This window comes from Hyla sarda, chromosome 9 (genome assembly GCF_029499605.1).
Source record: "Hyla sarda isolate aHylSar1 chromosome 9, aHylSar1.hap1, whole genome shotgun sequence".
Classification (NCBI taxonomy): domain Eukaryota; kingdom Metazoa; phylum Chordata; class Amphibia; order Anura; family Hylidae; genus Hyla; species Hyla sarda.
Window position 1 is genome coordinate 156,362,525 of NC_079197.1, and position 26,061 is coordinate 156,388,585.

At 42.4% G+C, this 26,061-nt stretch overlaps 1 protein-coding gene across 3 annotated transcripts in view; it reads right to left on the reverse strand.

The window, feature by feature from the left end:
• LOC130290638 (galectin-4-like) overlaps positions 1–17,380 on the reverse strand; it is a 39,112-nt gene extending 21,732 nt beyond the window's left edge. The window contains exon 1 of one of the 3 annotated variants that reach the window (XM_056538532.1): positions 17,224–17,380. In XM_056538532.1, the coding sequence (XP_056394507.1) occupies positions 17,224–17,268 (45 nt within the window). In that variant the 5' untranslated portion in view covers positions 17,269–17,380. Of the gene's footprint in view, positions 1–188; positions 243–11,825; positions 11,959–17,223 lie in introns of those variants that run through there. The other 2 variants (XM_056538534.1, XM_056538533.1) reach the window with 2 other exon arrangements.
• Between the last annotated feature and the right edge of the window lie 8,681 nt (positions 17,381–26,061).

Consider the following 26,061-nt stretch of genomic DNA (forward strand, 5'->3'; position numbering starts at 1 on the left):
ATCCCCTTATCATCCCACACCCCCCCCCCTTCATCCTCCCCTTGTCATCATCACCCCCCCCCCCCCCACATGTCATCAGCCATCGGCTGTCCGGGCTTGCTGAGAGTTGTAGTTTTGAAACATCTGGAGGTCCGCAGGTTGAAGACCACTGTGGCCTTCGACATCATCCAGCCCCCCCCCCCTCTCACCCCCTCGGCGGGATGTTAGGGTGCTCTGGTCCGGGCCATCTGTGCTGCAGGGACAGTCCAGTGTGGAGGGATAGTCGTTCCGGGCTGTCCATCTTCACCGGGGGGGGGGGCCTCTTCGGGCCCGGAATAGAAACGTTGCCTTGACGACGATGCACAGGGACGTTACTCATGAACGTCCCTGTGCGTCGTCGTCAAGGCAACATGACTATTCCAGGGCCGGGCCCGAAGCGCGGAGAAGAGGCCCCCCCGGTGAAGATGGACAGCCCGGAACCACTAACCCTCCGCATCGGACTGTCCCTGCAGCACAGATGGCCCGGACCAGAGCACCCTAACATCCCGCCGAGCGGTGGTGAGTACAGAACTAAAGGGGGTGAGAGGAGGGGGAGCTGCATGATGTCGAAGGCCACAGTGGTCTTCAACCTGCGGACCTCCAGATGTTTCAAAACTACAACTCCCAGCAAGCCCGGACAGCCGATGGCTGCCCGGGCTTGCTGGGAGTTGTAGTTTTGAAACATCTGGAGGTCCGCAGGTTGAAGACCACTGAGGGTGGAGAGTTCACTCGAGAATAAGCGGAGGGGGGGGGGGGGGGGGGGTTTCAGCACGAAAAATTGTGCTGAAAAACTCGGCTTATACTCGAGTATATACGGTATATACCTGATGGAAATAAAAGAATCAGAAATAAAAAAAAAATCTATATGAATTAATAAAAATGTTAAGGGGCAATAAATGACAAAAATAAAGCATTTAAACTACTAAAACAGGATGGCAGTGAAGAAGCATTAAAAAGCTATAGAGAAAAATGTAAAATATGTAAAAAACAGATAAAAGCTGCAAAAATAGAGACAGAAAGATTCATTACCCAAGAGAGTAAAACTAACCCCAAAATGTTCTTTAACTATATAAATAGCAAAAAGGTTAAAAATGAAAGTGTAGGCCCTTTAAAAAAACTATAAAGAAGAAATTATAAATGGGGATCAGGAAAAAGCAAATTAAACAAATTCTTCTCCATTGTATTCACCGAGGAAAATGAGATGCCAGGTGAAATACAGCGAGATAAAGTAAACTCCCCAGTACAGGTCACCTGTCTAACCCAGGAAGAAGTACAGGTCACCTGTCTAACCCAGGAAGAAGTCCAAAATAGACAAATCGCTAGGTCCAGATGGCATTCACCCCCGTGTTCTAAAGGAATGAAGTAATGTAATAGACAGACCACTATTTTTAACCCCTTAAGCACCAAGCCCATTTTCACCTTAAAGGAGTACTCCGGTGCGCACTTTTTTCCTTTTATCCCGCCTCAGCTGGTGATAGGCTGAAGCTCCATGTGACGTGGCGGGCTAACAGGAAGTAAGAAGAATACAGCCCGGGGACCGAACACCTGTACCGGAGTGTACTAGAGCTCCGGGGGCTCGTTGGCAGGTAAGAGAAAGTGTGTTTTCTTTTATTTTGCAGCCCGGATGGGATAAAAGGAAAAAAGTGCGCGCCAGAGTACTCCTTTAAGGACCAGGCCAATTTTTTTTTTGCGTTTTTGTTTTTTCCTCCTTGCCTTCTAAAACCCATAACTCCTTTATATTTCCATCTACAGACCCATATAAGGGCTTGTTTTTTGCGTGACCAATTGTACTCTGTAATGAAACCTCTCATTTTACCATAAAATGTACGGTGAACCCCCAAAAAAAAATTTTAGGGAGGAAATTTTACTGAAAACCACAATTTTGCACATTTTGGAGGGTTTTGTTTTCAAACTATACACTTTATGGTAAAAATGACGTGTTCATTATTCTGTGGGTCAATATGATTAAAATGATACCCATGGCTAGATACTTTTATATTTTTGTACCACTTAAAAAAAATCTTAAACTTTTTGTACAAAATCAGTAATCTAAAATCGCCTTTTTTGACCACCTATAACTTTTTCATTGTTCCATTTATAGGGCTGTATGAGGGCTCATTTTTTGCGCCGTCATCTGTACTTTTTATCGATACCACATTTGCATATATAAAACTTTTCGATCATTTTTTATTAATTTTTTTAAATAAATTTTGGACTTTTAACATTTTTTACATTTACGCCATTCACCGTATGGGATAATTAACATTATATTTTGATAGTACGGACATTTACGCAGGCGGTGATACCAAATATGTTTATTTAAAAAAAGTTTACGCTTTTTGGGGGTAAAACGGGAAAAACTAACAATTTTCATTTTTATTGGGGGAGGGGATTTTTTACTTTTTTTTAAACTTTTTATTTTTAAATTTTTCAACTTTTATTTTACACTTTTTATGTCCCCATAGGGGACTATCTATAGCAATTCTTTGATTGCGAATACTGTTCAGTGCTATGTATAGGACACAGCACTGATCAGTATTATCGGTCATTTTCTGCTCTGGTCTGCTCGATCGCAGACCAGAGCAGAAGACCCCGGGAGACGGCCAGAGCCAGGTGAGGGGACCTCCGGCCGCCATGCTGGATGATCGGATCGCCGCGGCAGCACTGCGGGCTATCCGATCATCCATTCAAAGTACCGCACTGCCGCAGATGCCGTGATCTGTATTGATCACGGCATCTGAGGGGTTAATGGCGACCATCCACGCGATCGCGGATGTCGTCCATTACGGGCGGGCCACGGAACCTGACGTGTATGACGCGAGCACCGTTCTGATGCTCGTGGTCATACACAGGACGTAAATGTACGTCCTGGTGCGGGAAGTCCCGCCAAACCAGGACACACATTTATGTCCGTGGTCATTAAGGGGTTAATATTCAGGGACTCTATAGTAACAGGGACTGTTCCCCAGGACTGGCGCATGGCAAATGTGTTGCCAATATTTAAAAAGGGGTCAAAAGGTGGAATTATAGACCTGTTAGTTTAACCTCGGTTGTATGTAAATTGTTTGAGCGTTTTCTAAGAGATGCTATTTTGGAATATCTTGATAAAAATAAATGTATGACTCCATATCAGCATGGCTTTATGAGGGATCGATCCTGTCAAACTAACCTGATCAGCTTCTATGAGGAGGTGAGCTCCAGACAGGACCAGGGGCAATCGCTGGAAGTCGTATGTCTGGATTTTTCTAAAGCATTTGATATGGTGCAACATAAAAGGTTGGTGCATAAAATGAGAAGGATTGGGCTGGGGGAGAATGTGTTTAAATGGGTAAGTAACTGGCTCAGTGATAGGAAACAGAGGGTGGTTATTAATGGTACTTATTCTGATAGGGTGACTGTTACTAGTGGGGTACCACAGGGGTGTCTTGGGTCCTGTTCTATTAAATATATTTATTGTAGAGGGGTTGAATAATAAATTAGCAATTTTTGCAGATGATACTAAACTCTGTAAAGCAGTAAACACTATAGAGGACAGTGCACTGTTACAATGGATCTGGATAGGTTGGAGGTTTGGGCTGGGAAGTGGCAGATGAAGTTCAACACTGATAAATGTAAGGTAATGCACATGGGGAAGAAAATTCCTGGCTGGGATTATGTATTAAATGGGAGCACACTTGGGACGACTGACAAGGAAAAGGACTTAGGAGTCTTAGTTAACAGTAAATTTAGCTGTAGTGACCAGTGTCAGGCAGCTGCTGCCAAGGCAAATAAAATCATGGGGTACATGAATAGGGGCATAGATGCCGATGACAAGGAAATAATTCTACCGCTGTACAAATCACTAGTCAGACCACACATGGAATACTGTGTACAGTACTGGGCACCAGTGTACAAGAAAGATATAGTGGAGCTGGAGAGGGTTCAAAGACGGGCAACCAGAGTAATACGGGGAATGGGAGGACTACAGTACCCAGAAAGATTATCAGAATTAGGGTTATTTGGTTTAGAAAAAAGAAGGCTTAGGGGCGACCTAATAACTATGTATAAATATATCAGGGGGCAGTACAGAGATCTCTCCCATGATCTATTTATACACAGGACTGTATCTATAACAAGGGGGCATCCTCTACGTCTAGAGGAAAGAAAGTTTCTACACCAGCACAGACGGGGGTTCTTTACTGTAAGAGCAGTGAGACTGTGGAATTCTCTGCCTGAGGAGGTGGTCATGGTGAATTCTGTAAAATAATTTAAAAGGGGTCTGGATGCATTTTTGGAGAATAATAACATTACAGGTTATGGATTCTAGATCTAGGGGGGACAGAAGGTTGATCCAGGGATCTATTCTGATGCCATATTTGGAGTCGGGAAGGAATGTTTACCTCTAGTATGAGGGGTTTTTGCCTTCCTCTGGATCAACTCCGTAGGGACTCATTAGGGATAAAGGGTGAACTTGATGGACTCTGGTCTTTTTTCAGCCTTATGAAATATGTTACTATATTACTAATGTATCCTATACAGTCCCTCAAAGCGTTGTTGTGCTCTGCATAACTTCTTCTGTCTTCTGACCTGAATACAAATAAGGCTCACAACTGAACAAGACCCTTCCTTTATTGAAGCAGCTGACCCCAAAGCTTGGGCCCCACTTCACTAAAACATGGAAGAACATCCGCAGAAGAAGACCAAATGGTCCATCTATTCTTATCTTAATTCTTTTTTTATCTTAGAATAGATATATGTGTACCCCAGGCATTCTGTAGTACTACAGTGTGAGTAGCATTGTAATACTGGTACTGCCCCTAAAATGTCTCATTTTGTTGGTGACAGTCTGCACATTTCTAATGGCGATACAAGGAGACATCTGTTCAGCTAGACAACAAAAGGTAGCAGAGCCAAAGCTGTGTTTGCGCAGCATAATTATCCCCAGGGAGTACACAAACATGATATTGAGCCATCTGACGTTCTACTTCTCCAAATATGCAGCATATAGTGAGTTCTAGAGCAGAAACCCCACAATCTAACATTGAGATTATATTGAGCTGCTATGACACCATTTGAATTACGGAATACGTTTGCTAACATTGAGGCATATTATAAATACCTAATCTATAATTCTTAAAATCTGGGGGGAAAAAAGTTTTAGGCCCAAATTATTCAGCCCCTTATCCATTTTTTTTTCTTCTAAATTGTGTCTGGTTTTCGTTTCCTGCATGGGATATAAATTAATTTTCGGTACTTCCAAAATGTCAACAAAATGTATGCATGACCACGGATTGATGTGAGCCCACTGCGCAGTAGATAAAAGTGAGATTTTGCTTTGCTGTTAGTAAAGCTGTGTTGGATCAGAGACGTGTGCTGCAGAAATACTATTCCTTTCCGAGTGTTCAATTTGAGACACAACTCTTGCTCTGACACGTGCACCGTTGGGATCCCGGGACACTACTGCATGAGTCTATGTATAATCCTGGTTACTAGTCATGGCAGTGCCAGCATCTCTACCTTTATGTGACTATTGTATACAGTAGATAAACATTGCAGGTTGTGGTTCAGTTACCTTAAATTTGTGTCTACCCTGAGGCAAAGTGGCTCATTGGTGCCAACCCTAGCATCCGGCTTTGTGCATACCTCCCCCTATAAATGCCCTTAAACCATATGCTGGACCCTGTTACAATGCTACCAGGCTGATCCACAGCCAGCTTAGAGACTATTGCAACTAGGACAGTCTGGACAATGACGAAGAAGAGGACTAACGCCCCTCTACTTCCTCACCTCCCCATACATTTGCTGAGTAGTTTGGCCCTGTAATCAGCCCATTCCTACCCCCCATAAATCCCACACCCCTCCCCGATCATAGATTGTAATGCATTGTTTTTTTTACTTTGTATCTTCAATATCGAGTGATGGAGTGGAATGTTAGTGCAGCATGTGGTACGGTGTATAGCTTAGGGAACCTGTGCTGTATATTGTACTGGAATGCTATGTATTATTGTAATTTATTGTATGATTTGTAATGACGACTGGTCACCCAAGCTTTTTCAATAAACTTTCGCCTGTTACAATGCTACCATTTATGTAGCAACAAATAATCTGTATCATATAAATCATGGTATAGGTAAGTGATAGACTTTTATAGACATGGGTTGCATTTTGAGGTAGACCTAGGAACTGCCATTTTACCATCAGTTTGTGCTTCCTCTTTCTCCATCAGTGTATTACACCACAAGGGTGTGACTGGTTGCTCTTTTCATAATACAGAATTTGTCATGTACACTTGCCTATAGACATAGATTTGTAGGTTGGGTGTGTCACAGAGCATGTGCAGTACAATGCCCATTCATTCGATTGCTTTGCACAAGTTTGACTCATCATTAAGAAGACATGATGGAACACAGAGAATTAACACATTGTTCCCAATTACTACAGCTCATCATAGTATTAGAGAAATCCGGTGTCTTTACTGCAGCCTCCCTAACCTTTTACACTGCAGATGTGAAGAAAGGTATGCCATTACCTGATACTGTCCTGTCTAGATCTGGGTGGCAACAACCATGTTCCCCTATAGAATACAGTGGGTGAATGTATGGATGGTGTGATCTAGTAGGCTTGGCCAGAGTACCAAAGCATATTCTCATGGCACCAACACAATAATGGACACCAAAAGTCAAACAAAAGATAAAAGATTGCCAATAGGGTCTTATGTCTTATGAGGTGATTAACAAGTAACATGCTTCACCTTACTGACAATGTATTGTGTACTGTAAAGATGGAGGGTGGGGACTCAAATCTATTTCCACTGGTGGACCTAGAGAACTTCCGTGTGACACACAGATTGTTCAGTAGAAAGTCTAATGGACTTCTGCATTGGATACTACCAATGGGAAAGTCTTGAATGAATGGCACAATTTCCACCAGTACCAGATCCACCTGGTTGTAAGATGCAAGAACATGTTTTCCCTATGAGTCACCATATTGTAAGAGTCATATCATGAGACTAGTCTCCAACCCAAACTATCCCACAGCAATGTGTCAGTGATGAAGTATGTAGGCTGGACTGATGGATGTACAATATCTCCCATAGCTTTAATTTTTTGCTAACTTACACATGCTGTGGACACAAAACCCATCAGAAACACAAAGTGGTGGAAAACATTCCCTGATTTCATGTGCGGGGGTCAAAATAAATATCCTGCCTAAGTAGGCTTTGGGTCGCCTTAAGATGGCCTTACATTAGGCATTTAGGGCAGCTGTTTTCTGTATGTCTTGTAATTCAATGTTGGTCTGTGAACGTTTTAATCTTGGACAACAATGCCATTAGTTAAAACAACCAATTGCCTATGTATTTCTATGGAGAATATGTGGTCTATTCTGGGCCACAAAACCAGATCTGTTGTTTGCCACCCTTTTTACTACCACCCCCCATAATGCCAGGGAAAATCCAATATGGCGGATTAACTTTTCAACAATTATCTGCCATTTGCTGTTATCGATCACACTCATTCATGACAACATTCTGCAGTAAGTGGTCTTAATTGGCACTTTTGGGCATCCAAAATCTCAGTCTACTGTAAGTTTGGCTATACATGTTAAAGTCGTCTGAACCCATTGATTTCTAGGGGACTAGCCAGCCATAAAAAGTATATGGGGGATCCTGACTGTCTCCTAAAATCTACCGTGGGGAGAGAGTTGGGAAAGAATGGCTGAGTCTGTTATAGTTCAGCCTGCCCGATCATGTTGTTATGGGGAGATAAGCCTCCACCAATGGTGTTTTTCATCGGCTTTTTCCCTCTACCCATTCAGAACAGCTGAGGCAAGTCTGCACACATATGTGGGGTTCAGGAGAGATAGCTGTCAGCAGAACAAGCATTCAGCCAACAGCCATCATAAATGAATGGACATTGTAAGTCACCTATGTGCCAGATCTGTAATTTATTTGCTGATTGGGACAAAAAGAAAATGTGAGAAGTGTATTTCTCTTCAGGACACAACATGTTTCTCGCTGTGATAAAACAAGAGAGAGAAGCTGAACATGTCAAAGCCTATCCCAACTGCTGCATGTCTATACATATCCACACGGGAGCAATCAGCCTCCAATAAAACACTAAGAGGAATTATAAAGCATAAAATAGCAATAATAAGGACAATAAAATGGCTACAGTTTTGAGAGAAAGTGGCAAGTTACTAAAAATAATAACTCTGGAGATTTCAAAGTGGGGAAACTTAAAGGGGTATTCCAGCTTTTTTTGTTTTTTACTTCAGCCTTTGAGCCAACAATGTCATCGGTCACATGGTCTCCAGGGGGTGTGGCTATGCTGCAATGGGTAGATAGCATTAGTTCAGTATCCCTTCCCCCCTGCTATGCACCAAGCGGGTGCAGCATAGCCAAGCCCCCGGGAGATCATGTGACTTATGACATATTATTGTTTCTGGCCGTATGGAATGCTGAGGAAGGTCAGAGACAACAGTAAAATAAAAAGGCACATGAGAAAGAAAGACAGAGCACATACCATATACTTCAATGCTGTGGTCTCTTTATTTCTTCATATGGGGTAAACGGTAAGGGGAGAGGGTGGGTGGACGAGTGCTTCAGAAGAACTCCGGGCTAGGGCCGTATCATGCTGGTCCGCGCTTCATCAGGCCCTCAAGAGGGCCTGATGAAGCGGGGACCAGCGTGATACGGACCGTAGCCTAGAGTCACTCTGAAGCACTCGTCCACCCTCCCTCACCGTTTACCCCGTATGAAGAAATAAAGAGACCACAGCATTGAAGTATATGGTATGTGCTCTGTCTTTCTTTCTCATGTGCCTGAAGATACAAAAACTGTGACTTTTACGTGAGCACTACCTTACATTGTGCAGGGGTTTGTCAGGGTGTTTTAGATCCACAGCCTAATTGCAGCAGGGATCTAGATACATAGCAGTGCCGGTATAGATCTTGCTACATATTAGTAAAATAAAAAGACTTGCACTACACATCACTTCCGGGTGTGGGTCCTGTAAATGAAAATATGACAAAGCAGCGCACGGAGGTAACAGAAGAAAATTACACAGTATTATTACTTTGTATCATGGGCTCAAGGGCTGCCCAAAAAAAAACTGGAATACCCCTTTAAATAAGCAGTGAGGAAATTCATCTCTGCAAATGGGAAGGGCAAAACAATGTCACAAGGCATGAAGAAAAGTGGCACCATGGAATCATTCAATGTCAACTGCAAAATCATACAAATTGTGCTGAAAATCATTTACACGGGATCAGCACATTGCTAGTAGTGATGAGCGGCATAGGCCATATTCGAATTCGCGATATTTCGCGAATATATGGATGAAATCCGCATATTCGTTATATTCGTGTTTTTTTCCCGCATATGCGAAAATATATTCGCGAATATTGAGCCCTCCCTTATTTAATGGTATAGGGAACTGTGACTAGTGCATTAACTCTGTGATTTTTCGCCCATTGAAACAAATAGGCCTATTGTGGTCTATGGGGATCTCACGGCATTTAAAACAGTAAGCTAAGCAGGACCGTCTCGGCAGCATGGTGGATGGGAGACCACCACGGGATTCCCGTGGTGGGACAGTGTTGTAGTGTAACTTTACTTTCCTGGAAACGCTGCTGAGTTGCCCATAGCAACCAACCAGATTGCTTCTTTCATTTTTCACAAGGCCTCTGCAAAATGAAAGAAGCGATCTGGTTGGTTGCTATGGGCAACTGCACAACTCTTCCTCTACACTGGTTTTCCGCATGTGCGCATATTCGCGAATATTGAGCCCTCCCTTCTTTAATGGTATAGGGAACTGTGACTAGTGCATTAACTTTTTCGCCCATTGAAATCAATAGGCCCATTGTGGTCTATCAGGATCTCACGGCATGTAAAACAGTAAGCTAAGCAGGACCGTCTCGGCAGCACAGTGGGTGGGAGACCACCACGAGTTTGAGTCCCGGGGTGGGACAGAGTGTTACAGTGTTGTGGTTTAACTTTACTTTCCTGGAAAAGTTGCCCATAGCAACCAATCAGATCGCTTCTTTCATTTTTCACAAGGCCTCTGCAAAATGAAGGAAGCAATCTGGTTGCTATGGGCAACTCAGAAACTTCCAGGAAAAGCTGCTGAGTTGCCCATAGCAACCACTCAGATTGCTTCTTTCATTTTGCAGAGGCCTTGTGAAAAATGAAAGAAGCGATCTGATTGGTTGCTATGGACAGATTTTGATTAATCTCCCTCTATGGGGGAGATTCATCAAAACCAATGTAGAGGAAGAGTTGTGCAGTTGCCCATAGCAACCAGATTGCTTCATTCATCTTTGAAAAGGCCTCTGAAAAATGGAGGAAGCAATCTGGTTGCTATGGGCAACTCAGCAGCTTTTCCAGGAAAGTAAAGTTAAACCACAACACTGTAAAACTCTGTCCCACCCCGGGACGGTCTTCCATCCACTGTTCTGCGAAATGGTCCTGCTTAGCTTCCTGTTTTAAATGCCGTGAGATCCCCATAGACCACAATGGGCCTATTGGTTTCAATGGTAAAAAATCACAGAGTTAATGCACTAGTCATAGTTCCCTATACCATTAAATAAGGGAGGAGTCAATATTCGCGAATATGCGCATATTTTCGAATATATAGTGCTATATTCGCGAATAAAATTCGAATTGCGAATATTCGCGAGCAACACTAATTGCTAGCGTGTATAACAGTGGGCTGGACGCATCCATAGCCTCCTCCTAGTTCTCCTTAGAGAGAGTCAGAAGGTTGGACCTAGTATTAGGACAGGTTGAGGCATAGTGAAGAAGAGTGTATACATTGCTAAAGGGTGTTGTTAGATATGAACTTTTATATGTAATGTTCAGGTTGAGGAATTGGATGCACAGATATGTGTGGGAAACAAAAGTGCATGTCTGCTACCAAAGTCTCTTCTAGAGAATACAAGCACCATAAACATCTCCTCTACTCTGATGGCATCGACAAAGACTCTACCACACTGTTTCCGCCATGTGCTTCACAGCCCACACAACTATCCACCTCAAAACAGTCATATTCAAGGATCCCTAAACTTTGATCAGTATTGATTATGGGACTGATTTAAAGAATAATTCTATAACTCCATGGGCTTTTGGTCATTTTTGAATTGTATGTTTTTGGAGCCAAGACTTAGGCTATGTTCACACCTTAAGCTCCAGGTACATATGCTAAGTATAGCCATTAGCTTTAAATGACCGAATGGAGGCAAACAGTCCTTTTGGTCTCCTTAAGGGTGGTATGCATATTTTCTTCTTTATATTTGTATAGGAAAGTGATGTAATCGGGACGTTCCCATACAGTGGGCTACATGGAAAGTGTCCGACACATACCACTATAATTTGTATTGTACAGAATAGACATGGAGTGAACATAGCAGGTTTGCACTTTTAGGTTGGAGATCTTGTGTGGCGCAACTATGAGCCATGTTTAGTGCCAATTTCCTAGTGTTGTGTTGGTTGATGATTTATTGCCCAGCACTTTTGCAGATCTGTGCAGGATGGAGCACACACGTGTTCACTCCCCATACTAGATTGTGATTCTGGTTATTTTCCCTAACCACAGTCAGCAGAGAGCAGACAACATCACTATTATATCGGTATAAAGGACACTTTGTGCTATTGCAAAATTGTTCACAAAGTATTCGAAGAGCAAATATAAACTCTAAATCCACTTGACATAACTGGAGCATTTTTACCAGTCTTCTTATGAATTCCAGGCTTAAAGTGTTGTTAGTCTGACCAAGACTATCAGATACTGACAATGATCACTACCAATTTAAAATCTATAACATGCCCCCACCAATCATGTGCCAGTTATAATACTGTTGTTTTCTTTTATAGCAGAGGGGTCTTTAAAGGGGTACTCCACCCCTAGACATCTTATCCCCTATTCAACGGACTTCATTAGGGAGCAATGGCACACTTCATTAGGGGATGGCACAGTTCATTAGGGGAAGTGGCACAGTTAATTAGGGGAAGTGGCACAGTTCATTAGGGGAAGTGGCACAGTTCATTAGGGGGAGTGGCACAGTTCATTAGGGGGAGTGGCACAGTTCATTAGGGGAGTGGCACAGTTCATTAGGGGGAGTGGCACAGTTCATTAGGGGGAGTGGCACAGTTCTTTAGGGAGCAGTTGCACAGTTTTTTAGGGAGCAGTGGGACAGTTCATTAGGGGAGTGGCACAATTCATTAGGGGGAGTGGCACAGTTAATTAGGGGAGGGGCACAGTTCATTAGGGGAGCACTGTTGCACAGTTCATTAGGGGGAGGGGCACAGTTCATTAGGGGGAGTGGCACAGTTTATTAGGGGGAGTGGCACAGATCATTAGGGGGAGTGGCACAGTTCATTAGGGGGAGTGGCACAGTTCATTAGGGGGAGTGGCACAGTTTATTAGGGGGAGTGGAACAGTTCATTAGGGGGAGTGGAACAGTTAATTAGGGGGAGTGGCACAGTTAATTAGGGGGAGTGGTGCAGTTTATTAGGGGGAGTGGCACAGTTAATTAGGGGGAGTGGCGCAGTTCATTAGGGGGAGTGGCACAGTTCATTAGGGGGAGTGGCACAGTTCATTAGGGGGAGTGGCACAGTTCATTAGGGGGAGTGGAACAGTTTATTAGGGGGAGTGGAACAGTTCATGAGGGGGAGTGGAACAGTTCATGAGGGGGAGTGGAACAGTTCATTAGGGGGAGTGGAACAGTTCATTAGGGGGAGTGGAACAGTTCATTAGGGGGAGTGGAACAGTTCATTAGGGGGAGTGGAACAGTTCATTAGGGGGAGTGGCACGGTTTATTAGGGGGAGTGGCACAGTTCATTAGGGGAGTGGAACAGTTCATTAGGGGGAGTGGAACAGTTCATTAGGGGAGCATTGTGGCACAGTTCTTTATGGAGGACATCTGGAGTGAGGCAATGAGAAGTCTGCAGACATTACACATCCATCCCCCAAGTGCAGATATCTGGCAAGCAATAAAGGTGTTTTTAGTTGTTGGTGGAATCTACCTCCAAGGGGTTTCTGGGCTTGTACAACTAATGGCCTAGCCTTAAGATAAGCCATCAAATTTAGATTGGTGTGGATCTGACTACCACACCTGGGCCACAGTGTATGTATTGCAGCCTCCTCAATGTTTACTGCTATTTATCCTTGAGATCATTGCCCTATTCGTACTGGCAGTGGAAGAAACTGTAGTGTTGTCCCATTTAATTGAATAGGACAATCCTGCATTACCCCTTGCACCACCACAATAAATAGTACAGCAATTGCAAAGAGAAGAGGCAGCTGTGCTTACATCATAACCATGGCCCTTCCAATAGCTGGGAATCAGACCTCCACTGATGTAATATGGATGGATTATCCTGAGGATAGGCTATCAATTTTAAATGCCCAAATAACCCATAACATGTATACGACACGGCTCACATTGCATCATTATATATGCTTGTATTCCAGGATGTCACATTGTGTCTTTGTTCGGCAAATATTTGGTTCCCAATAGAGAATCCTCTTTTATGTAGTGCTGGGGAGTTAGGTCTGTATCTCAGTGGTTAATAGGAATGATAGAACTAGGAGGACACAAAGGAGGCTGACACACCCTGACTATCCCATATTCCTTGTTATGTACAATGCCCAAAATTGATCCGCTCGCTCACACGCAGCTCTGTTCTTATCCTGCTAGTACTGCCAGCAGCTATTTTTGGCTGTAGTCAAGTTGTCTGCTCTGAACAATAAAAATGTCTCTTTTAAACCCGAAAGTTGGAATGAAACTTAAAAAACTCAAGATGGAAATATAACATGGAAGACATAGTCACGTTACAGGCTATTGGGTATTACACTGGTTTTACATTAAAACTAAGCCCAGGCTCCAGTAACACAGGCCCCTCTCTGTAGATAAATGATGGACTCCACCTTCTAGAAGTCATAGTCAAACTAGACAAATAAGCTAGTGAGCATGTTATAATCCAAAATCTCTAAATCAACATATGTAATTTATGGTACTGGTCTTCTTTAAGTTTCACAGGGACCCTTTCATGCTTTAGGGTCCAGGTGCAACTCAGACCTCTGTTACCATTAACCCCTTAAGGACTCAGCGTTTTTCCGTTTTTGCATTTTCATTTTTTCCTCATCACCTTCTAAAAATCATAACGCTTTCAATTTTGCACATAAAATTCCAAATGATGGCTTATTTTTTGCGCCACCAATTCTACTTTGCAGTGATATTAGTCATTTTACTAAAAAATCCACGGCGAAATGGAAAAAAAATCATTGTGCGACAAAATTGAAGAAAAAATGTCATTTTGTAACTTTTGGGGGCTTCCGTTTCTATGCAGTGCATTTTTTTGGTAAAAATGACACCTTATCTTTATTCTGTAGGTCCATACGATTAATATGATACCCTACTTGTATAGGTTTGATTTTGTCGCACTTCTGAAAAAAATCATAACTACATGCATGAAAATGTATACGTTTAAAATTGTCATCTTCTGACCCCAATAACTTTTTTATTTTTCCACGTACAGGTCGTTATGAGGGCTCATTTTTTGTGCCGTGTTCTGAAGTTGTTATCGGTACCATTTTTGTATTGATCTGACTTTTTGATCGCTTTTTATTCATTTTTTATGATATAAAAAGTGACCAAAAATTATTTTTATTTACAGTTTTTTTTTTTTTTTATGGGAAAAGGGGGGGGGGGGTGATTCAAACTTTTAATAGGGAAGGGGTTAAATTACCTTTGTTAACTTTTTTTTTGCAGTGTTATAGCTCCCATAGGGACCTATAGCACTGCACACACTGATCTCCTATGCTGATCCCTTCAGAGCCATAGCTCTGCACGGATATGCGAGATAGGGGCTCGATTGCTCAAGCCTGTAGCTCAGGCTTGGAGCAATCAAACCCCGATCGGACGCCGCGGACACAGGTAAGGAGACCTCCACCTGCGTCCCAGCTGATCTGAACATCGCGATTTTATCGCGCTGTCCTGATCAGCCCGACTGAGCTGCCGGGAAGCGTTTAGTTTCACTTTCAGACGTGGCGGTCAACTTTAGCCCAGGGTCCCGGCTATGATTAGCAGCCGGGACCGACCCAGTGTGATGTGGGGTCACGGTGTGACCCCATTTTAAACACCGGGATCTGGGCTCAGGACGTACCGGTACATCCTGAGTCCTTAAGGAGTTAAAGGGTTACTCCACTCCCCAGTATTCGGGAACATTTAGTCCCGAATGCTTGTGCGGGCTTCGGGGGTTTTCCCGCCCCCTCGTGACTTCACGTCCCCTCAATGTAAGTATATGGGAGGGGATGTGACAGCCCTTCCATAGACTTACATTGAGGGCGTGGGGTGTGACGTCATGAGGGGGCAGGATATGACATCACGAGGGGGCGTGGTGACCCCCAAAGCCCGCACCAGCATTCAGAACTAAATGTTCCAAACTTTGGGAAGTGGAGTACCCCTTTAAAGGAAATCAGAAAGCTGTATTTGCACTAAGAACTACAGCTGTTATGCCATGAAAGCCAACTGCATCTTTCATGGAGCTCAAAGTGGTTGCCAAACCTATAAAATTGTCTTAATATTTCTCAGCCAAGTGTCATGGAGGCGGGGCTGAGCTGCAAAATTGCCACGTCTTATGTCTCACCCTCACCTCTCAGACCCTCCATAATTGATATATAAGGCTCAGCTAACAATCAAGGAGGGGCTGGGAGGTGAGAGAAAGAGAGGAGGCGTGTCAGGCTGTGGCACTTTATAAGTTTATCTCCACCTCCTTGACACTTGGCTAAGAAATAAAAATATTATAAGTTTGACAACCACCATCAGCACCAGGAAAGATACAGTTTGCTTTTATACTCTGACAGCTATACAATTGTGTCTACAACTCTTAGCAGCAAATACAGCTGACAGATTCCCTTTAAAGACCCGTGCTATTTGTAGTAACTATGATGTTAGCAATGAATAATTCTATTGCATATTAAAAGCAAAACCTGTATAGGTGCCCACATGCACACACATGCCCAATGAAGTGTTAATTTGCCGCTATTTACAGTACATAGAAATAACTGGGTGAGGCTATGTCTTGTGCCCAGCTCCATTCCTCTTCAACCTATTGTTTACTCAATGATCTTTTCCAGGGTATACGACTATCAAAAGCTGGGAAAATTATTATAATTACTTTTTTTTAATACTGGTTTATAATGCTTTTTCAGGTTAAAATTGTTTAAAAAATCTGTCTGCAAGCAACGTCGGCAATCCCTATCTATTTTGATTTGTGACATCTAAAATATGTACGACTTCATCTTAGCCTATGAACACAGACACACCCAAATAATTGACTAACAAATTCCAGAAAACCTCAGACCTGAAAACGTTACAACATAGGTGGAAGCAGAAAAAATGATCAGGGTGTAGTCTGTGGGTGGATGTGGGGTGTTGGGGGGGGGGGGGGGGATGCCCGTGTGCTGGTGGGACACCAACAAGACATTCAGCAGTGACAAGACTATTTATGTACAGGGCTATGAGTACTAAATCTTTGCCCCAGGTAGAGGGAAGTCTAGATAAAGCACTGTAAGTCTATGATTATAATACGAGGGGTGCCAAGAACCTGGCAGCAGATAACTAACTCTTATGGTCCTGGTTAGGAGGTTGCAGCCATCCTACATGTCAATACATGCAGGCTCTTATTTATGTCCCATAGGTCTAGAAATATAGACAGATAAGGGTGGGACCCACTAAATATTACCGGCTAGGATCCCCTCCCATTGGGTAATGCCGCCATTTTCTGACATTCCAGGACAATTGGGTGTGGTACTTATTCCTTCTGTTTCATTATTTTATGAAAAGAACTGACTACAGGTTCCTTCTCGCTTTTCATTGAGGTATCCGCAATAAAGGGGGCTTCCTGTGCAGATTAACACCATCAATAAGGGGTAGGAACGACCTGAGATAAGTCACCCCAATTGTCATAGGTTAAATAGAGGAGGCAGCTTGTATGATCTACAGCTTGTAGATCTCCTCTGCTTGCACCCCCAAAAGCAATGGCTGCCAGCCTTCTAACACTGTCTGCATGTTTACACCCTAATATCCTCTACTTAGTAAGTCTTAAATGCACCAATATAGTTTGTAAAAGTGCTACATGCACAGACTGAGAGAGGAATTTTATTATATTATATATGAATTACATGCAATAATAGGCTACTTAGAGGCTGAGTAGTTAGTACTTACAGGGTTGTAGGCAGGTTGATAGCCTGGAGCAGGTACGAACGCCATGTTTGCCGTGACAGTGAATTGCTCAATACAAAATTTTTATGAAGACGAAAGATGCTTATATCTTGGGAGAGAAGGGGGAGGGCCAGTGCATGTGATGTGTCTCAGAAAACTGGAAAATCCACTTCATACAATGAGATACTAATGTAGAGAGACTCCTGCTGGAAGACACACAGAATGTACTAGTTACTGCACAGTTATCCAATTACAATGTAAAATATAACCGGTGACAGCACATTTTAGTGAGGGTACCACCTCATAAATATGATTTCACCATTCTGATCACAGAACATGATTTGGGTATTGGCCAATTGGTGGACAGATTTGTTTCTGCCTTATGAGCCTTTGTCAGTAGAGGTTAGGTGGGAATGGTGCCTTCAGTAGGGTTCACTGAAATAATAACTCTGCCTGGGTGATTCAAGACGATTGTGTCTACTTTTTGGAAATCTTAAAGTGATGGACAAAAGAGACATATGACACTACTCTAGTATATAGAAAATCTAAAATCTAAAAATCTAGGAGTCAACTTCTATACTTACATTATTACATTGATGAGTTTGCTCGACAGAGCAAACTCATCAATGTAATAATGTAAGCATGGAAGTTCATCAGTGGAACCAACTATACATGAACATCATTTATTGACGCTTATGCAACAATAGAGACGCACGTATAATAAAGAACTTTTATAGTTTGATATTTTCTTATGCTCAGTCCTTCTAAAGCAAGTTGGATGTCAAGTTAGCCTTGTACATTCAACAGATACCTCGGCAACATGATGCCAATATATACTGCAGCTTACAGACAGTGGGCCCAATGAGATGGGCCAAACGTGAACTATTGACATGTTTGGCCTAATTTCTGAATGTTCACGTTTATTTTGCCGGACTGAAAAGCGTGGTCGATTAAACTAAGTGAGCTGCTGTCCATACACTCAAGTATACATCAGCATCCCTTTTTAACAGGTTGTCCACATATAAGCCAAACGTACAGGGTTAATGTGGTATGAACCTAGCCTAAGCCTATTAGGAACTGTTACTGCAGAGGGGATAGTAACATGTTAAACATGGACTCAGACTAGAAACATGCTGCATACCCATAGATTGTATGATAGTTGTCCTATCTTGAACAGTGTTTAATGCTTAAGGCCCACATTTTCTTCTAGCACAAAGGGCAAAAAATACAGAGTATAAAAGCCATCAGTGTCACCATCTCCAGTAGACTAAAGATGGTGATTGGTCATGAAAGCAAAGAAAATGTTACCAGACACCTACAAATGTGCACTGTTTATGTCCATGTGGGCAGTAAGGCTGGGTTCACATATATCAGTCGTCCGGCACAGTTTCCCTCCGGCGTGCACCGGAGGGAAACTGATGCTAGAACTGATCCCATTCATTTGAATGGGACAGTTCACAATCATCCAGCGTCTCAATTTTGATGCCGGATGATTGGACATGCCGGAGGGCACCGGACAGGGGAACGCAGGGGAACAAGTTGGCATCAGATTTAGGCTGAGTTCACCTATGCCGGACATATGTGAACCCAGCCTGAGAGAGAATCTGACACCCTGTTCACCCGCACTAAACCAAATATCCTGGGTTATAGTGCGGGTGAACAGCTTTGCAAAGAGGTGTCACTTACTTAAATCCGTTTAGTATATGCAGAGTTCTGGCTCTGTAATCTTTCTGCTGTAATGTGCTCCAGTGCGCAATGGAGGCAGGGAGCCAGCTCCCCTGCCTCCTTCATATTCTCTGTGAGGCCCGATGCCTTCATTATTATGCTAATGAATGCTGTGGGTAAACGCTTTGCTCACTGTGCACTCACCCTCAGCCTTCATTAGCGTAAAAATTATGGAGGCGGGGCAGATAGAGAGTATGGAGGGGGAAGAGAGCTGGGGGAGCCGGCTCCCCGCTTCCAATGCACGCTGGAGCACAATGCAGCTGAAGATTACAGTGCCAGAAATCTGCATATACTGAATCGATTTAAGTGGTAAACAGGGTGTCAGATTCTCTTTAAATTCAGCCATGTTATCTAGAATGATCCAATAAGTGAAACAATAAGTGAAAGGTTGCCGTCTAGTTGAGTCTGCCCGGAACCTATGAGCATGACTATTTTCACTTCTGCTTACAATGGCTGGAATGGTCAACAATCATCAAATTCAATCTTCAACCAGTCCTGCAGACCTTTACGTGACGCCATATTGCCATGGTCCAAATTATATGTGGGGAAAACCACACAAGAATTAAGGAGACGTATCTCCCAACACTTGAGTACTATCCGCACTGGTGCGGATACACCACTGGCAAGACATGTGAGGGAAATACATAGAGGTGATATTCGGACCCTTAAGTTTTGGGGATTAATCAAAATGACGTTAGGCCCAAGACGAGGGAACCTGGATAGGAAATTACTTCGTGAGGAGGCAAGATGGATTCAAAGACTCAAATCACTGAGCCCGAGTGGCCTGAATGAAGGTTTTACCTTCTCAGCATTTATTTGAAGAATTTACCTGCCGTATTATTCATAAGTCTGAAGGTTACTATAACAATCACACATGCCAATTGGTTGTTGTATGGGAAGTACTCGACTGCTGCGGTCCTATTCTCTCAAATATTGGACCTTGTATCTCTATCCTAAACAATAGTGAACTAATGAGGTCATGGAGAAATCTAGAGAGCATTGACAATAATATTGAATTATACATTGGAATAAATAAGTTGACCTCCTTCATCAATCGGTTCGAAATTTTACCTATCTAACTGCACATACAATATCAGACGTTTTCTATTTAAGTAGCTCTGACCCCTAATGTCATCGCATACGACCAATGGGTTTAAAGTGTCCCTGCTATATGATGATAGCTGTGAACCATCCTTGAGCTAATCCTTAGTCCCCCAACATAGGGTCTTACAATAATTGAGATAATACTTACCGGTTGGAGGATGTCTGGATTTGGAGGTACATTCCATTATTCTGCTAAAAAGGGAAAATGAAGTTAAAATGAAGGTAGAGGGAAGAGAAGAACAGTGATTGAATTATGAGAAGGAGAAAAGGAATAATACAATATCAAGTGATAACCACTATTCTCCATGTGGATGCAATAAGATACTTGCTCATATGGAATGTTGTTAAATTATACTTTTATCATGAACAACAGAATTAGTGAATATCCTATAATAAACAATGCCCTGTTGACCATATCAGTATATAATAGAGCCTAACATCATCCAGATGTATTACTCTAGGGTTATTGTAAATTGTTCCCCTATAAATACCTTGCATAGTGCGCTATATATACATGATCATATCATATGTCAATATATATAGCATACAATTCCCTATATGTGGTCATAGCAGTTTATTAAGAGTCCAAGATAATCCCAAGGATAACTGTCGCCCGCACACTGGGGGTTTGAATAACTAAGAACTCGCGCAGGTTATACTGCGCATCTCACCCTGTTAGAAACAACAATACACGTCGGGAGGATGAGAAATTTCCTAAGTGTGTGCGCAGGATATACTGCGCACCCGTACCTGAGAGATGTCTGCACATGAGAATCAGGCAACCACGCATGCGCAGTAACCTACGCAGAGACAGCCGGTGGATACGAGTTGTAGCGCAGGGTTCACTGCGCAGACAATGGGAAATGCAATGAAGTTTTGGCGCAGGGGTCATGGCGCAGACACGTCACAAGTCACATGACGAGGTCTCCCTCGACGCTGATCAACAACAGCGATGATAGGTTGGAACAACAGGAGTGAGATAGGACGACTGAGCAGTCAATCAAAAGATATTTGCACTGATTGGTGGGATGGGCGCTCCACCAATAAAGATGAGGTACTTCCTGCACAATGACGTCTAGAAGGGAGGTGATATAAACCCCCGCATTGGCGTTTTTTGCTCATAGCCCTGTTACCTCTTGACAAAGCCGTGTGTACGGCGAAACATGTCGAGGGGGGCTAGAATCTGATTTTAAAACACAGTGGTGTCCTTTCCCTCAGTATGGCACACTGTAGGTGCATGCTGCAATACTATTGAGTCCTGGCAGTACTCTTTGCACTTAATATTTCTGGAAAGAGAGACACCCTGATTTTTTAATCCTTTTTGTGTGTGAACTAATATGAAACAATAAACATTTTTCTTAATATATGGTAAATTTAGGGAATTAGTGGATCACCACAGTGATCTTTTGGTATATTGTTTGGATTAACCCTCCATATATTGGTCTAATATGGATCAGCCATATTGCCATGGTCAGCACAAGCTTCCTCTGCAGACTATAAGGACAGTAATCTTTTAAAATCTCATTCTTTTGCCCTGATTATCACAGTAACGTATCACCAGGTTCTCAACTCTCCTTGTAGTCTTTAGGCCTCATCCTCCTTCACCAAAGTATCAGGTTGCAGCAATGCATAGTTGTAAGGAAGAACTTTGTGGCTAATCAATAACCCGCACTTCCTTCTTCCTGATATTGTTGTGCCAGGCCCTTGGGAAGTGAAGGGCCAGAAATATCCCAAATCCTCAGCTCACACAATAACAGTGAATACTGGAGCTCCAGTAAGAGGGTCTGTGTACTCTGTATTATGAAATAATCACAGCATGTTCAGTTTTGTGGAACAGAGCAAACAGGTTGGCCCTACATACACGTATACATTTATCATAAATAAATTGAGTTAAAACAAATTTCTTTGTAATGATTAACCAATATTAACCAGGCACCTTACTGACTACCAAGTAAATATTAACTCAATATAACTAAGATAAATTTCCATCTACAGCTTCAGTTGTAAAGAATCTTGAAAATAGTATAGTTTGTATACCCATCAAACTACAAGGGAAGGCCTCATATGTATACTCTGTCTGTCATTGGACCCTGTACAGATGCTGTCTGCTCTTATATGTATGTTTTGTCTGTCCCTAAACCTTGTATGTATGGTTTGTCTGCCCTTGTATCTATTTGTATGCTTTATCTGCACTTGGACCTTGTATTTATGGTTTGTCTCACCCAGGACCTTGTACGTATGCTTTGTCTCACCCTGGACCTTGTACGTATGCTTTGTCTCACCCTGGACCTTGTACATATGCTTTGTCTCACCCTGGACCTTGTACGTATGCTTTGTCTCACCCACGACCTTGTACATATGCTTTGTCTCACCCAGGACCTTGTATTTATGGTTTGTCTCACCCTGGACCTTGTACGTATACCTTGTCTCACCCAGGACCTTGTACGTATGCTTTGTCTCACCCAGGACCTTGAACGTATGCTTTGTCTCACCCACGACCTTGTACGTATGCTTTGTCTCACCCTGGACCTTGTACGTATGCTTTGTCTCACCCAGGACCTTGTACGTATGCTCTGTCTCTCCCAGGACCTTGTACATATACTTTGTTTCACCTTGGACCTCATATGAATAATTTGTTTACTGTTGAATGTAATTTTACAGATGTAACCTGTCAGCAAATAAAAAGCTTGTTTTGATGAGTTGAGTAGCCTTGTACCGGATTGTCCAACTTACTGCTCTGTTCTGACCTCCATTGATATAAATTTAATAAAATCCCCCTAATCAGATGGACTGATGGTCAGCATTTCCTAGGAGCACAACCATTTTGAAGTTAGCCATAAGGTAGCTGTCAAACACTGCTGAAAGCTATTTCTCACGATTCCCCCGAATCCCCTCAGCTGAGTGTTTGAAATGGAAAGTTTAAGCCACTGATGGACTCCTCCTCAAGAATATAAAGATGTAGTGTTTAAATAATATTTCTATAAAGTTTACCGATAACTATACAAGGCTCAAATAACAGTCCTAATGTGGCCAACCCAAAGAGACACACAAACCTAAGGAGGGATACAGGTCAAGCCTCCAAGTGTGGGATAGGACATGTATGGTCTAAGAAATGTATGATCGCTCTAACCTACACCAAACTGGGGCTTTCCCATCCTGCTTTCCCTAGTCTGTCTCCACTTACATGAGTGAGGTGGGGAGGTGTGTGAATGGAATGATGGTTGGGCATGCACACTACTGCTCCCATCATGGTCTACGGGAGTGATGGAAACAGACGAGTGATCAATATGGATATCAAGTGTTCTAGACTGGTTTATACTGTTCAGATTCTCATCTCCCCAATTTGTCCCATGTTTTAAAAGTTTACTATAAAGGTGGGACCCTGCACTAAGCCACATTGTGATGTGTAAGTACTCAGGAATGTCTCTTTACATGAGGTATTATAAGGGACAAGTGCTCTCCTGTTTTCGAGTGTTTCAAGAGTCAGGTAACCCATAGTATGCCAGTCTCCTATGAGCAGTGCTTACTAGATATTCATAGTAATATTCAGAGCATTTCTTCCAGTTAGAGTCTCGTATGCCTTTCTGTGTGAAGTGTCCTGGAGGGGAAGGAGGGACTGGGGTGATGGAAGCCACTGGAAAATTGTACTTATTGCTAAACCTATAATCTAGCCCAGCCTGAGGCACGCTAATCCCGAGCAGTAATTCTAGTTATTAGTTACATTGGTTAATTTACAGATTTATTATGCCAGATTAATGGGGTTAGTGGGCTTTGGCTTCTTGGTTAAAATAGATTGTTCATAGAATAAAATCATAACAATTGTTTGTGAAGGTAAAGGAGATCTCTGGTGACAAATAACTTATCCCCTTTCCACAGGATAGGGGATAAGTAGTTGATCGCGCGGGGGGGGGGGGGGGGGGGGGGGGGGGGTGCTGTCTACCGATAGATGACACACGGTCCTCACTGAGAGCACCAGGGTCCCATCCTGGTGACCACGACCTCAGTAGTCGATCCCCCACAATCAGCTACTTATCCCCTATCCTGTGGATACGTTAATTTTTGCAGGAGTACTCCTATAATGTTCGTCATCTTGTTTTTCCTATTGTAGTACATGAGAGGATTTGCAATTCTAAAAGGCATCCTATGTCTGATACAATAGTAGTAATGTACAATCATCGCTAACGGCAATGTTTTTAACCTGTTGATTGTCAGTTGCCTCATAGATATAGCTTACCCCTTCCCTTGATTTTGCATGAACCCTCCAAGTCAGCACATAACTCAAGCATGATAAAACCAGCTCATCTACATGACAAAAGCTTAGTTTAGCATTTCCCAACCAATGTGCCTCCATCGGCTGCAAAACTACAAATCCCACATGTTGAAATAAGGTTCTGAAACCCGTTTAAAGACATGACCAACAAGTTTCATAAATCTCAAGCAGGAAAAAGTTACCAGAATTCCAACATCAGGTCTCAGTTTGTGTGTCAGCAGGTAATGTTAAACTTCCTAAAGTTAAATGTGAAGAAGATATTAAGGAGGAAGTCTTCTGGGGATGAGTAATGAGAACAAAAAATTTTGAAATTCCAGCTCCCCTAAAAAATGCAAACTTTAATAATATCCATTAAAAATCTCGTGCTCAAAAACAAACATTTAAAAGCTAAATGAAACGCCGACACATTTCGGTTTGTTATAAGACCTTAATCATGGCGATTGTCTCGCTACAGCAACATTATTGCCATGATTAAGGTTTTCTAACAAACCAAAACGCACTGGAGTTTCATTTAGCTTTTAAATGTTTGTTTTGAGCACAAGATTTTGAATTAATATTATAAAATATTATAGAATATTATAGAGTTTTTTAGGGGAGCTGGAATTTCAAAATTTTTTGTTCCTGGACAAGCTCCTTACAAGTACCGGCTCGTCTGCATGGTTCCGTGCCTTCCCAGCCTACCCCGGGATGTGTCTCTAGTGAACTATACCTGTGGTGCGCTGACTTTTCGTTTCTATTTTTGTATATGAGTAATGAGAAGCCAGGGTCATCAGTGATAATAACTGTCCGGCAATGATTGCCGCCTGTCTGTCATCTGGTGAACACTACAATAGAACCGTATTTTCTCACATTATATGTTTAATCTTAAAGGGAACCTATCCTGTTATAGCGACAGACATGCTGTATTCAGGGGTGTGTTTCTTATGCCATAATGTAGTGTCCAATACCACTGTTCCAGATACTTTCTAAAATGTTTTGCATAATGTATTAATATGTATGAGGTACTGTCCTGTCGAGTTGTTGCATATTTTTTATGTGCATGGAACGCATCATTGTCTCGACTGTGGCTTAACACAGTGTAAAGGATTAATTTATCTGCATTTATTGTACAGATGAATGACGCTTTAGTCACATGATCCTCCCAACCAATGGTTGTGGGAAAAGTCTCTAGTGGACCCAAACCTGCTAGTTACCCGCAGCAAAGTGTGCACATCTCTAAGCTCTGCTATTGCTATGCATACCTAAAATTAGGCCACGTGTGCTTTACTTCGGAAAGTCTACATAATGCACCATAATAAGCCAAGCAGTGAAGATCCTAATCAGTGGTTTTAGTAAATTGGACTAAGAACATATTAACTGTGAACATTATGCATTAGTCGTCACATGAACATGTGCAAAGAAGCACCTCGAAGATTGCTAAAGTAAAGCTGCTAAAAGCATCATTTAAAGGCTCAAGAGCTGTGCCAAAGCAACTGTATTATATTGGAATTTCAAAAGAAGTTCAATAAAGTTGTTTCACAAAATCCTAGTATCTAGGTCTCATTCCTGCACTTTTGCACAAAAGAATTAACTCATTGGCAAAAGATAATGGTTGGGCCACAGGAAACACTGGGTTAGCTACACCACCCTGGTATTTCTCCTTCCAGATGCTATTTCTCCATATGAGATGCAAGCATTCCAGAAAGATATGGAATAAACTCCATATCTTTCATCATTTGGGAGAGACAGATTCAGGGACAAAA